Genomic DNA, 13,111 nt, shown 5'->3' with positions numbered 1-13,111 from the left:
TAGGATGCCACATAACTAGGTTCGAGTAATTTTTGCTCAAATTTCGATGTATATTCCTCTGTATTATCCTAAAACTGACTTCTCAATTTTAAATTAATTTTAAGATATATAATGAGTGATTTTACAGTCCTTGAGCAAATACTGGGATCTATATTTTCTAGCGTAAAATTTAGTAGTACTTGGAGGTACGGAAAATTTCCATTAAAAATTTTAGTATCTATTAAGAACTGTAAAATTTCTCTAAAAAAAATAGATAAGCCGGGTGCTGCGTCAAAGATGCCTAAGGCTTATTCTTTTCATATTATTTACCGGGTTGTTAAAATGGATTATTTGCTCAATGCTTTGAAAAATATATTTTCTCAAGAAACTTTCTTTTACTATAAGGCCACTTGATTTTTTAAGTTTATTTATCAAAATATTCTATTTATTCCTATGATTCAAGTAGATAACCGCAGCAACAATCCGGTCAAATATATAATCTATTTCAAACTGAGCCTGAAACGATTCTTGATTATAATTGCACATAGGCGGACTCATGAGTCATGACAAATATTTCTAACACTTCCACGTATTGTTGCGTTTCCTTTGTCTGTTCTCATGATTGGGTCAGCTGATCGAGCTGCTCAACTAATCTGCCTTTGTTAACCAAGTTCATTATATATCTGAATATCTCTATGCTTGGTAATGTTGCTCAACTTGTCCTTTTTCATGATATAGCAGGCCGATCTACCATCCTTTATCATCATTTGTTTAACTAATCCTTTTGTTCTTAAATTACCATCTAAAACGTATAGATCACTACTTTTGCACTCATTCGTATTTTTCTACGTACTTTCGATCATGATCTAACCAAGTTTCTGTGTGCGGTTCTTATCTAGCTCTATACAAGATGCAACTTGCAAGTTTGTTTGCCGACTACTTGATTTCTCAAGCAAATAGAAATCTGGCCTATGGTAATTTCCAGCAAGAGAAATGTGTTGTTAACACAAAGGTGAATCATCTATCTCTTGAGACCTTTGGAAATCTACTCTTGTGCGGGAACTAATTCGCCAAATTCTTCCCAGCTCAAGAGGGGATTCTATGTGATAAGGCAAGGGGATAGATTTTCCATGTGCCAAAAGTGGCTTAGATTACTTGCAATGCTGCCGAAAATGCAGCCAAGGGCCATGTGGAATCCTATGCTGATGAATAACTTCAGACATCATGATGAGCAGAAAGAAATTCTGATTTCTGACGTATCATGAGAAAGGTACTGAAATATCCTCCGAGAAAAATCCTGAAAATACGTTTGTGGACTCTGTAGAAAGCAATATATTCAGTTCATTTTGCAGCAGTTCATACTTCGTTTCTGAATTTATCTTTTTCAGCAGAACAGGTCCTAAGTACGATTAACCTGCACATTATTTTTCTTCCTCAGAGATTCTTGGTGTCTTGTAGGAAGTAAACAAGCAAATGATTGATAATAACAACCTGAGATCACGTCCATATCTTTTTGTTTGCTTTCTGTCTGGTTGAATTGGCCTGTTTGAGGCTAAGACAAACCACTCTTCCATTAGAGCATTAACAAAAGAATAGGCTAATCATTTGGTCATGCAAAGTGCTGATAATATATAAATGCACCATATGGCCTTCAGAAAGGCATTACGGATAACGCTCTTCTGTTTGTTTGGACTTAATAGTTAGGTCAGAAGCGATTGGCCAATAAACAATAGACGCAAAGCAACAGAGCATAAGCCAAGCACAAGATCTCATAATATATTTTAGGTATGGAGCCATGTTTCTACAAGTCAAAATGTGATGTGCATATCGCCATTAGCAAGCCTCCAGTGCCTCTTTAGAAAGGGCTATTCGTTTGACTCGTTATTATGAGGTGGACATCATTAGGTGAAGTAGCAAAGGTTATTGTTCAGTGATTAGCATAAGCCCCGGGTTGATTGCGTAATGTGTGAACAAAGAAAAACAAAGTGGGGGGTTGCAAGATAGAATAAGTGATCTAGACCGGAGATAATTTTGTCAAAGCATATCTTTTTGAGTTTTTCCTGAAAACAAGTGTTCGATCACAGTGTGATCACAAGAACAGAATGGACTAGGTAATAAGTCACTACACATCGAATTGACATATGTGCTTATGCAAGAACAAACTGATTGGAGAACAGAAGAGACATGGCAGCAAAAGAGCTTGAGGTCAGATCATGATTTTACCTGCTTCCATATCCAGCCAAGGTGCAACTGGGAGTTCTCAATGTTTAACCCATTTGAAAAAATCGAAGTCCACCGAACAATATCTGCCTATTGAAATTGCAAGTTGGGATGTTGCCTGTGTACGTGTCAGCACAACAGAAGCTACAGAATTTCCCAGTGTGCTCCTGTCAGCCTGAAAATCGTGTACTTTTACAAGGACAGATCAAAATATCCAGGGACGATAATGATTAGTCGGCAATACTAATCAAAAACCACCAATCATCGGTATTAATCATTTGCTTCTTGTTTAATATGTAGTCCATTTCCGACTGATCAAAAAACAAAACCAGCTCTGAATGTCCTGATTCCTGAATAATTTATACTACTTGGTCGTACACGAATTCTCTCACACTACCAGCTAGTAGTAGTCAGAACCTATCATTTGCAGTTGCAGATTTGGTCCTGCAGATTAGTCCAAATAGACCAACACAATACACCTTACTTAACCTTCAAGCACGAGTCGGAAAAACCACACACCGGCAAATTAAGCGCGTGCGTGTGTGCGTCACGCACAAACGCCATCGCCGAGCGGCGCCATGATCTAGCAGACAAAAGGAAAGGCAAAAAGGAGGAGATGAGGAGAAGGTCAGAGGATGAATCGCGGCCTATCCATGGTGATAGCAGAAAGACTCCGGCGCTATCATGATGCACTGTAAGGCGTAGGTAGAGATAACGATGTCCCTTTTTTTTTATAAAAAGTGAATTTGAGGTTTTACGACATGTTTTTATAAACCCCAGATTTTTCCTTTTTATTACGGCGTAGAGGTTTCATGAAATACCATATTTGTGTCTATATCATATATTTGGCTATAGTATTTACTTATAGAGACAAACATACTTGTACAAAATAGCAGATCGTTTTCTTTTAAGTACAAATATAAACTGACCACTTTCTCCATAAACATGGTTGCTAGCTAGCAACATGTAACCGATTAATGTGTCATTGCAACTGCAGTTTATATTGTTGTCTTTGCCTTCTTGTATGGGAGAGTGAGAAGGAAAGATACTAGACGGTGAAAATGTTTATTTCAAGCCACAGGTATTTCTTAAAAAGAGTACATTTTAGTAAATACCATGTTTTATGGCTAAAGTTGCATAAAACACCTGATATTATTACTAATGGCACATAATCTCGGTTTTTATGGTTCTAAAGTTCCACAAACCCTACCCTTTACATGTTTGAGCACACATTTACTTCGATTTTTAAAATAGTCTATATTAAATTTGTAGTTATTGATTCCTTGACTAATGACTAAGGTTATTGATTTAACTCTTCACTACTTTAAAAAAATATTTGATAAAACTAGTTACGATTTGAATAAGTGTGGGGTTTTAGAAGCACTTAGATCATAAAATCTATGGTTGGTGCCACAAGTCATAATGCATGCATGTGGTTTCTTTAACTTTGACCATAGAAAATGTGATTTTTTAAAATTTACTCTATTAAAAAAAATACTCCGTGTAATACAATGGGGTATAAAATACTTTGTATAAATTTGGGGTCTTATATATGAAGCATTTTTGTCTCAACACCCGGGTTTCTTGAAACAAATTATAAACTATATGAAACTCCATGCATTGTTGTGGGAGTTTTGTATAATATTAGTAGAAATAACATGTAAAACTAACATATAAAATAGCTACACTTTATATAATTTTCATCTATGATCAACTATGCAAAAAAAAAGGAGCTATATATAAACCATTTGATGATGTGGTTTACAACAACTTAAATCAAATATGGTTGATAGTTTAAAAAAAACTAAGATGATGTGATTTAATGAGGGGAGGAAAAGAAAAAATAATATAATTTGATCATTCAAATACAAAATTAAGGTGATATGACTTTATAATTAAGAGAAGAAAAGGAGTAAGATAATTTGAACCATATATACAACATCCAAGGTTAGAAGCAATTGAGATGATGTGGCTTATGAAAGAAAAGAGAAGTGGTATTAACTACACTTTGTAGGGATGAACTTTCATAGGTTTATAGGATGTGGATTTTACTATACTAATGCCATCAAAAAGTATGGTTTTGTAAGAAAGAAAAAAATTGCTTACTTTTTCTTATCTTAACTTTAGCAGCGAGCTAAATGACAATAACCGGAAAAGATCAGATCGTTAAACTAAGGTGGCCGTGGATACGTCGAATATATGCCGGCGGGTGATCCACGCGTCGCCGGCCGGCGACTTGAGCGGCGGCACGATTGAAAATTCCGGCCTTTTGGAGGGAGACGGGGATAAGGCACAATGGCGCAAGTTCGTAGCTAGCGGCAGGCAGAGAGCTCTCTGTTAAGTTGGGGTTTATGTAAATTAATCTTGCCGTGCCGGGTGACGCACGCATGCACGGCACGGCAGGACGATGCGTTAGCTTTTTTGCACAGGTAGTGACCGGCTTTGTGTTGGGGGTTCCTGGATAATGTTGGCATGTCAGGTCAGGGTAGGTCATGCGTTTTTGTTTAAGCCGTGTCGGCCGAGCTGGGTGAACAGGATTAGGAGACAGGGACATGGGGGCAAAGAAAAAAAAAGATGAAAACAATCGATCGATGGAGGATGTGAGATGCGTGAGCAGGCACCAACTAATGATAGATAGATAGATAGATCAGACGTAAGGAGGAGAGGAAGAGAAGGGTTAAGTTGCATGCATCATGCATATGTGCTTGTCTACTGGGCTATGCGTACCTAAACACTGGTCGCTAATGGGCTGTGACGGCGATCGACCGAACATGTCCTCCCCTCCCCGGTTGTTTCACTGCTCGGTTGGGGAGTCAAATCGCGCGTGGTTGGATGCATCAGCAGCGGCAGGCAGCAGCAGCAGCCTTGATGTGTGTGGTGGGTGGAGACGGAGCCTGTCGCTGATGAAGGGGATTAGTTAGACAGAAGTAGGAGTAGAACCTATGAACCAACACGGCAACACGGCCTGGGCCAGAAGTGAGAAGCCGATGGAGAAACGCTTCCGGGCCCGCGTGCTACCGTATCGGGCGTGCCGGCCCAGGCGGGAGAGAAGGCGGCACGCGGTCACAAACTCACGGCGCGGGGACGCGTTCAACACCGCGACGAGCCCGTGTTTCGGTGTTTGGGGCTTTGGGCCATGGGGCGCGGGTGCGTGAGAGCAAGTCTAATAGTACAGTCTCCAATTCATCTATAGTTAATCTAATAGCCAATTTATATAATAGCTGCTTACTATATTATTCATATATGGTCCCACCTATTATACACATAGTGTGTTTTGGAGTCTGTACTGCAGCTGGCTACAGATTTGTAGCCCGCTGCTCTTCTCTATTATCATTTATCCCATTAAAATATGTTTATAGCTGGCTAATAGCCTGCTATTGTACCTGCTCTGAGCGGCACCGGGTGATTGGTACGTAAACAGCGGCGCGGCGTCGGCGATTCCACCGCGCGATCCTTGGCGGATTAGCGGGACGAATGGCACCGGTTTTCCGCAAAAGAAGTCTACTCTGACTCCCTCAATTTTAGGTCTAATATGATTCGTATCTCTCAACCGTAATACCATACATTTTCACCCTCTAGCTTATTAAAACCGTACAATTTAACTCTCTTGATGGTTTTTAGACCAGTTTTTGCTGACGTGGCTCGTTACTAGTCCAACTGACTGAGACAGACCTACATGTCAGAGTCCCTCTTCCTCTCCTTTCTTCTCCTCTTTCCTCTTCACGCCTCCATGTCCACCCAGCCGCGCCACCACGGGCACAACGCTACCACATCCTCCGTGCAAGCTGCCCTCCCTCTGCTCTACATCCTCGGGCCCGGCCTCTGCTGCGGCCACCTCATCGGCGGCGAGGACGCCCTTGTTCATCCATTCCTCCTCCGCCATCGCCGCTATCGCGTGGTCCTCCACGACGTGCCTCCGATTGGCATCCCCGGCCACCGTCACCCATTGCCGTTTCGCCTGCTCCAGCAGTGCCATCAGCGACACCCTCCCACCCCGTGCTCCCCCCGCCGCTGGCCCGCTGCTGCCACGCGCGGAGCAGTGGCCGTCCTTGTCCACGTTGTGGATTGGTGTCCTTCAACGATGTTAGAAGACGGGTGGTCATGGTTGTCGTCCTCGATTCAACTCATCATGTCGCTGTCGCGGAGCTTGAGGAGTTTGTGGAGTCAGCATGCGCCACTTCTTCGTCTCCTCGCTGCCACCGCCACTTCTCTTCACCTGCCATCTCTAGCCCCCTATTGTAAACCCCCACCCCCTTAACTAGTGCAACGGTGCCAGGCCTCTCCAACACCCCATCACCGCCATCGTCCCTCCCTTCTCAGCGTCGGGCCAACGGGACCGAGCTCCATCGCTACGGCGGAGCGACTCCACCATCCAAGCCGCCGAGGTGGCAGGGGTCTTGTCCTGATGAGCACCTGGAGGATTGCCATCCGTCTCCCCTCCCTCCTATACACCGAGCCAACGAGGCCAAACTTTCTTGTTGCTCTGCCATCCATGCCGAGGCTCACCGTGGCCGAGCGCTTGAAGGACCGCCCGCCATCACCCCTTCCTCCTCTGCACTGGACCAAGCTCTATAGCTACGGTGGCATGGCTCCGCTGTCCAAGCTGCCGAGGTGGTGGGGGGCTCGTCACAGGCTCACAGCCGAGCGCCTGAAGGATTGCCCGCCATTGTCTCGCTGCTACCCTACTGCCGAGAGAAAATACTACATTTGAGAGGAGAGGTAAGGAAAGGAAGAGAAAGAGAAGAATCACTGATAGGTGGGTCTCACATGCTAACTTAATCTATTGAACTATGCCAATGTGACATGTTAGCGAAAACCGTCGACAAAGTTAAATTTCACAGTTTTAATAGTTATTAAGGGGTTAAGATATCTGGTAGGGATACATATCAGATTTTACCTTAAATTAAGAGAGTCAAAGTGGATTTATTCCTCCGCAGAATCCTCGCCGTTTTACGCTAGTTGAGGCTTCACGCTCTCTTGGGCTCCTATTGTCTCTAGTCTTCTGGGCTAACATCAGATACAAGAAGAAAGTTTCCGATGGGCTCCGGAAACAGGGTTGCAGGAAGAGGAATAAGTATTGTCACTGCCTGCGTTTATTAGCAAACATGCCAAACAAAATACAGCGTTAGCGAAAATAAATATATAAATAACTAGAAACGGCTAAACAAATAAACGACGGTATGAATGCTAGTGTCTACTTCGTTCCATCATCTCAATATCTTCACAAGAACAGTTTGATAATGACATCCTCCATACATCGCAGACTATTTAATGATCAGGCAATCAGCACTCAGCGGAGAATCAGCACTACATTGCAGTTTCCAGGGAGAAACAAGCACTGTAATTATGGAGACAGAAGCCACAGTTGACAGCACCACATTGCAGTTTCCAGAGAGAACCAAGCATTCTAAAAGGATTGCTCATGAAAAAGATAATGAAATTATTGAGACAGAAGCCTTGACGAAGGCACGCTGGGAACATTCAGTGTTAGTGATTTATACAAGCACTCGGCATTAGAAAATCGATCCATTTTTTCATCTCTTCTCTAATCCGGTAAGTGCCACCATTTTCTGGGAAGACACCCTAAATCTCTCTTCCTCAAAGCCTTGGGATTAAACTTATTTCTCCGAGATATGTACACTGACTGCTAGACCGTTACATTCCATTTTGTTAATGTTCAGCAGGACTCTTTGCACTTCAGCCGCCGCTTAAGCACTTCTTGTACTTGCTTTGCGCAAGATTCAGCAAGAAATCGGTGAATATGTGCTCATAACCTGGCATTTTCCCGAACCCTGCGCAAGCAAGAGGGAGTGAGCGTACACTCAAGAAAATGCTGCTGCAGAACAATGATCATGCTGTGTTAAATAACAAGAACACAGAAATTCGAGACGACAAAGTACTACTGGATAAACTGGATCAGTATTAATTTGGCCTAGAAGTCCAGGTATGTGTAGCGATGTATCCTCCTTTCCCCTTAGGCTGGAATAAAATCAGGCCTAACAAATTCTGCACGAACATATGAAGAGAAGAAAAGAAACGCAAATGATAGTATGCCATTTATGAAGGCAGTGGGAAAATAACTGCACACCTGGGAAGTAGTTGATGTCAATTATATAGTACCGATCTTTGGTTCCAAGTTCTCTGATCATATCTATGTTGAACAATCTTAAACCCTGAAATTTTTAAGCCTGTCAGATGACGACCATATGAAACAGAGCTTGGTTAATATAAATACATGGCCATACCAGTCTTCCACGAAGCTCTTTTCCCAGTTTCTCTAGGAGTGGTCTTGGAGGAAGTTCTATCATGTAACAGAAAGTTCTGATCAATATATAGCAAAAGTTTATCTGGTGCCGTCGACTACTCATCAAAAGCAAAATAAATCAAGAAGTATCGATGTCATAGAACAAACGCTGTCCTCGACTTGATATATGGTAAGGAAACATAAAAACTCTTTACCATGTACACTGCGTTAAGGTTCTAAAGAAAGTTTGTGTTTGAATTTAGTGCCCCCTCTTACATTAATGAAGCATGGATCAATAATAACCAAAATGAAGATTAACTACAATACTGCAGATGTCTCACCTGAGATATGAGGATCGAGGTCTGCATGGTCTGCACTAGCTGCAGCACATGAAACTCTTGGAAATCGATAGACGCCAACATTGTTTAATAAGTCATAAGTGTTAACATCAGGAAGAGAAAACCTCCGTACAACTTGTATAGTTTCACCAATGATGTACACCTTAAAGAGGATCCCACCTGTAGAGGGAATAGTTTAGGTCCGAACTTCTACCGTTGGAGGAAAAAGTCTCAGGATATGCAAAAGTACTACAGTTACAGGGGGGGAACAGAACTTACCATGGTTCACAAATTCCTGGAGGACCAGAGGAGGATCAAGCATTGATAAGGATGCCTCATCATATGCAAGAGATAGTTCGTGGGATTTAGATGTTCCATCAACAACCAATGGCTTCGCAACTGTATAGACAGAAGCACTTCGCATCAAACAATTTCTAAGCTCAATAGTTCCAAGAATGAAAAGAGAACATCTCCCAAAATTAACTATCAACGAACCATGCTTAAATATTATCTGAAAAACAGACCGCATGTTCAAAAACGAACTGAGAATGGCCAGGTGAAAAAATATTGCCGGAATAAAAATGTTGAATATTTTTCCGCTGTATTTAAACATTCGCATGATTTGGCAATGTTTTCTTATCTAGAGGAAATGGATAGTTTTAAGATGTAGATTATGACCAATTACCCAAGGGCAAGGTTAGTCCAGCCATGGCAACTGCGGTTGGTATAGAGGATGGATCTCTCATAATGACCAGTTGGCGTGGAGTGCAAACTTCTCCTGCAATGGTTCAATGCATAAACAATCATATATTGGTATGAATAGATATGCCCTCAATAGATTTAGTTGATGATACACTTTTGGAATTCTGCCTTTTACTATCTCGGTACATTGTATTCACAACCAGCTGCAAAGAAATAATGTTTCCCAATCAAGCAACATTTGTCCTTGAAATCTCTGCAAAGCAAAAAAATCTATGGGTTTCTATTGGGAATTTCAGCATTTCTAAGAGTTAACACAAATTTCTTTTGTTTGAAGAAAGAATTACATAGCAGCATTAATTGGAAATTCCTGAATCCTGAGGTTCACAAGGAATAGAAAATATATATTGTTTATCTTAGAAGGATAAATATTCTGCACATCGCTTTTGAAAGCAAAAGTTTCTTCCATTCTAGGACAGAAGTTTAAATGTGAATATATTTTTCTTTTTTGCGACTACACGGCAGACGCACACGCGCGCGCACCACACTAACTCAACTGATGCGCCCCTAACACACACTCTAAGAGACAGAAACCAACGACAATCGCTGATCTCACTAAGTTTCTAGTGAAAGCCCACTTGGGTGTGCATAATATTCGTGAGCATCAGGATTTGAACCCTGGCAGGTGGAGTACCTACGACTACACCACATGACCAGTGCTTCCCTGACATGTGAATATATTCGATAATTAAACAGACACTAACTAACATTATAAACATTAGAAATGGAAAGTAAAATAACGAATCCATTTTATAGCATATAAATATACATGTTAAGCTTCATGATTACCATAGAAACTGGATAAGTTCAAATCAGATACTTCTGCAAGCATAGATTGCCGATTATTCAGATGATTGATGGCATTTGGTGGGTCAAGGACAGTAACCTCTGGATGTTCCTCATGATAATCCTTCAGGAAAGTGAAAGGAGTTAGGTTAACAGAGAGTTTCAATAAATGGGCAACACAGATTAGAAGCCAACAGCAAATTCCAAGAATTATGGATTTATGTTGAGCTTTACAATAGGGCACTGCAATCAAATAGTTTGGATATATAATCATTACATACAGTGACAAACATCTACTGCTCATTTCCTCAGTTGATAACATATTTCCCCATGATGAGGCAGTGAACAAGTAGAAAAAAGGCAACGATGGTATGGTCATTTACTGTGCATCATCAGATTTCTGCATACGTACTCAGATCTTACCTCCAGAACCTGTTGCCATTCCTTGCTAGTAATCTGCACAAAGAAATTTCTTCAATAAAATATGCATATACTTTACCAAATTACAATGACATAATTATCAGAAAACATTAATTATAACTAAAGCTCATAAATAGATGATGTTATTCTTTAACAAAATGCATCATACAGGGCCAATGGGCAGCACTATTTTAGTCCAGCTTTAAAAAGGTCACGACTAACCTTGTGCAAGATAACATCAAATGGGCCTTGTTCTGCAAGCGGGCGAGTGTCATCAATTGCTACAAGATTAATTCCCTTCTTCCTGACACAGTACATAATGAAACATCATGAAATAGTGTTATACAAGAAGAATGGCAAGAAACAGAAATGGATCCTAACATCCATATGGAAGTACAATAGCCATCTTGACCAAGTCCAAGCCCTCACAGAATCAAGAATTTTTTTAGTACATCATCATCTCTCCATGTATAACATGTCGTTTGGGCTACATTTATACTCTATCGATAGTATAAATAAGAATGATAAAAAAAAGTTAAACTGCCTTGCAACAGAGTATTTCTCAATTATACTTTGAAAATAAGACTACTACAGGGATATAAAAAAGCGTTTAGAGAATATGCAGGTTGTTTGAATGAATATAGTTGGATTTTGCATAAATATATATTGTTTCCTTTATTTTCTTGGAATAACTAAACAATAAATCTATCGAAACAAAAGCACAAACTAGGCATGCAATACACAAATAGTTTTAAGCAAAAACATTTTGATTTTGCATAAGTATTTCATATATTAATTTCATTTCCCTTCTATATTTCAGCTTGTGTTGCTTATGTCTGCAGCCTACCGAGCAACTAGCAAATGATTGACTCAGCTAGTCAGCTTGGATCTTGATTCAGGGAGCTAACAAGACAATCACAAAGATCGTTTGTCAGCGGTCCATGTTGCCATCAAACCTAGCAAGTCAGTCACTAAATTGTAAACGATCCCAGAAAAGGCATTGCCATCACTAAAGCTGTCGTAATCCATGTGATGTGCTTATCCATGGGATTATGGGAATATTCCAAACTAGAATCCCAGACACCAAGTAGCAAAGATTTGCATGCTAAGACCCATTTTTGACAAGTTGGCATGATAATATACAATTATAGACTATAGAGACCCCCGCATGCAGTGGAACTGTCAACATGAGACGCACGTAAGGGGGCATCTACAAATGCTACCAGAATTCCTAATAAACACTAGCCATATTCTTCAGTTTACAATATATCGCAAATGCAGCAAGCTTCGCCCAGAATCCACTATCACTAGCCGCCCCTGCTAACTTTATACTCCAGTAGAGGTTCGATTCGATCACTACTTGATTAGTGCTACAAGGAATAGAATTGCATTCCATTCCCACCCCCCATTTTGTTATGGAACTACCAAGTTTTTTACCTGTTCTCGCAAAAATCCTCTGGGCTTCAGAAATAGAACCAATTACAGCATTTAATCAAAGACTCAAAATGCAAAACTGTATCTCATAAACCATGCATTCCCCCCTCAAATCATTTACCATTTCCCTCCAACAGCAAAAAATTCTGGTTTTAGTGAAAAAAATTTCGTTGCCACTCGATCAACAAGAAATCCAACAAAAATACTCTATTGTCTCCCAAAATCCTCCACCACGGCCACGAATCAGCAGGTTCATCTCTTTGAGCGTTGATCCAGGTTTTTACCTCGCCAGCAACAGCAGATTGGGCTGAAGGAAGCTCTTCACCTTCTTCTTGGTGAGGGCGTACCCCACCACGAGCCTCGTCACCGGAACGGCCCCGCCGTTGAGCGGCGACGACGACAGCGCCGCCGCCGGAACCATCACCACTTCCTCCTCGTCCTCATCGAAGGAAACCTCCCCGTGCAGCCGCATACCCCGCCCGCAAGGCCGCAACAACTCCCCCCCAAAAAAACTCTCCTCCCCTCGTCTCGAATTTGCCCCAAGAAACTAAACAAACAAACGGCGAAAATCAGGGTGGGAATCCGCAGGCAAAGGCGGGATCGAGCAGAGGTAGCCGGCTTCTTACGAAGCGAACCACTCCCCCCTAGCTGTTGCTCGAGAAGGATTTGGGGGAAGGAAAAAAAGAATTCTTGTTAATGGCGAGACGAGTGGAAGGAAGGGGAGGAGGAAGAGAGCGAGCGGGTATTTGTAGGCGACGAGGTCGACTGCCATTTTCCTCCGTGCCTACCCGCCTCACATCCGCTGCTGTCCACAGCCGTGCTGCTACTCAAATTGCAATCTTTTTTCGCATTGGCGAGCGTCGATGGAGTAGTACGTAGTAGTACAAGATTTGGGAAACGTGTTCTGCGGACGCCAACCGATGGAACGACA

General features: G+C 41.6%; 1 protein-coding gene across 5 annotated transcripts; it reads right to left on the bottom strand.

Annotated features, from left to right (window-relative positions):
* Positions 1-7,602: 7,602 nt before the first annotated feature.
* LOC4332146 (inositol-tetrakisphosphate 1-kinase 2-like) lies at positions 7,603-12,902 on the bottom strand. 5 transcript variants are annotated; one of them, XR_001544795.3, is made up of 11 exons: positions 12,465-12,902; positions 10,969-11,050; positions 10,750-10,782; positions 10,330-10,450; positions 9,467-9,559; positions 9,061-9,180; positions 8,785-8,961; positions 8,445-8,500; positions 8,288-8,372; positions 8,103-8,205; positions 7,616-7,991 (listed from the first exon to the last, which is right to left on the bottom strand). XR_001544795.3 is itself a non-coding variant. In NM_001417437.1 (10 exons), the coding sequence occupies exons 1-10, from the start codon at positions 12,650-12,652 to the stop codon at positions 7,897-7,899; spliced, it is 1,050 nt and encodes a 349-aa protein (NP_001404366.1). In that variant the 5' UTR covers positions 12,653-12,898; the 3' UTR covers positions 7,603-7,896. The 5 variants fall into 5 exon arrangements, 3 of the variants coding, with proteins under 3 accessions (NP_001404366.1, XP_015632765.1, XP_015632764.1); NM_001417437.1 differs by lacking the exon at positions 8,103-8,205 and having other exon boundaries at positions 7,603-7,991; positions 12,465-12,898; XR_010739767.1 differs by having other exon boundaries at positions 8,103-8,372.
* Between the last annotated feature and the right edge of the window lie 209 nt (positions 12,903-13,111).

This window comes from Oryza sativa, chromosome 3, assembly GCF_034140825.1.
Source record: "Oryza sativa Japonica Group chromosome 3, ASM3414082v1".
NCBI lineage: Eukaryota > Viridiplantae > Streptophyta > Magnoliopsida > Poales > Poaceae > Oryza > Oryza sativa.
Note: the sequence above shows the minus strand (reverse complement) of the source record. Positions and strands in the feature narration are given on the sequence as shown.

Coding starts and splice junctions, on each gene's coding strand:
- LOC4332146 (NM_001417437.1), bottom strand. CDS start 12,652: ATGCGGCTGCACGGGGAGGTTTCCTTCGATGAGGACGAGGAGGAAGTG. Junction 11,051..12,464: donor AATCTGCTGTTGCTGGCGAG/GTAAAAACCTGG, acceptor GTACTGTGTCAG/GAAGAAGGGAATTAATCTTG. Junction 10,783..10,968: donor TTGATGTTATCTTGCACAAG/GTTAGTCGTGAC, acceptor TTCTTTGTGCAG/ATTACTAGCAAGGAATGGCA.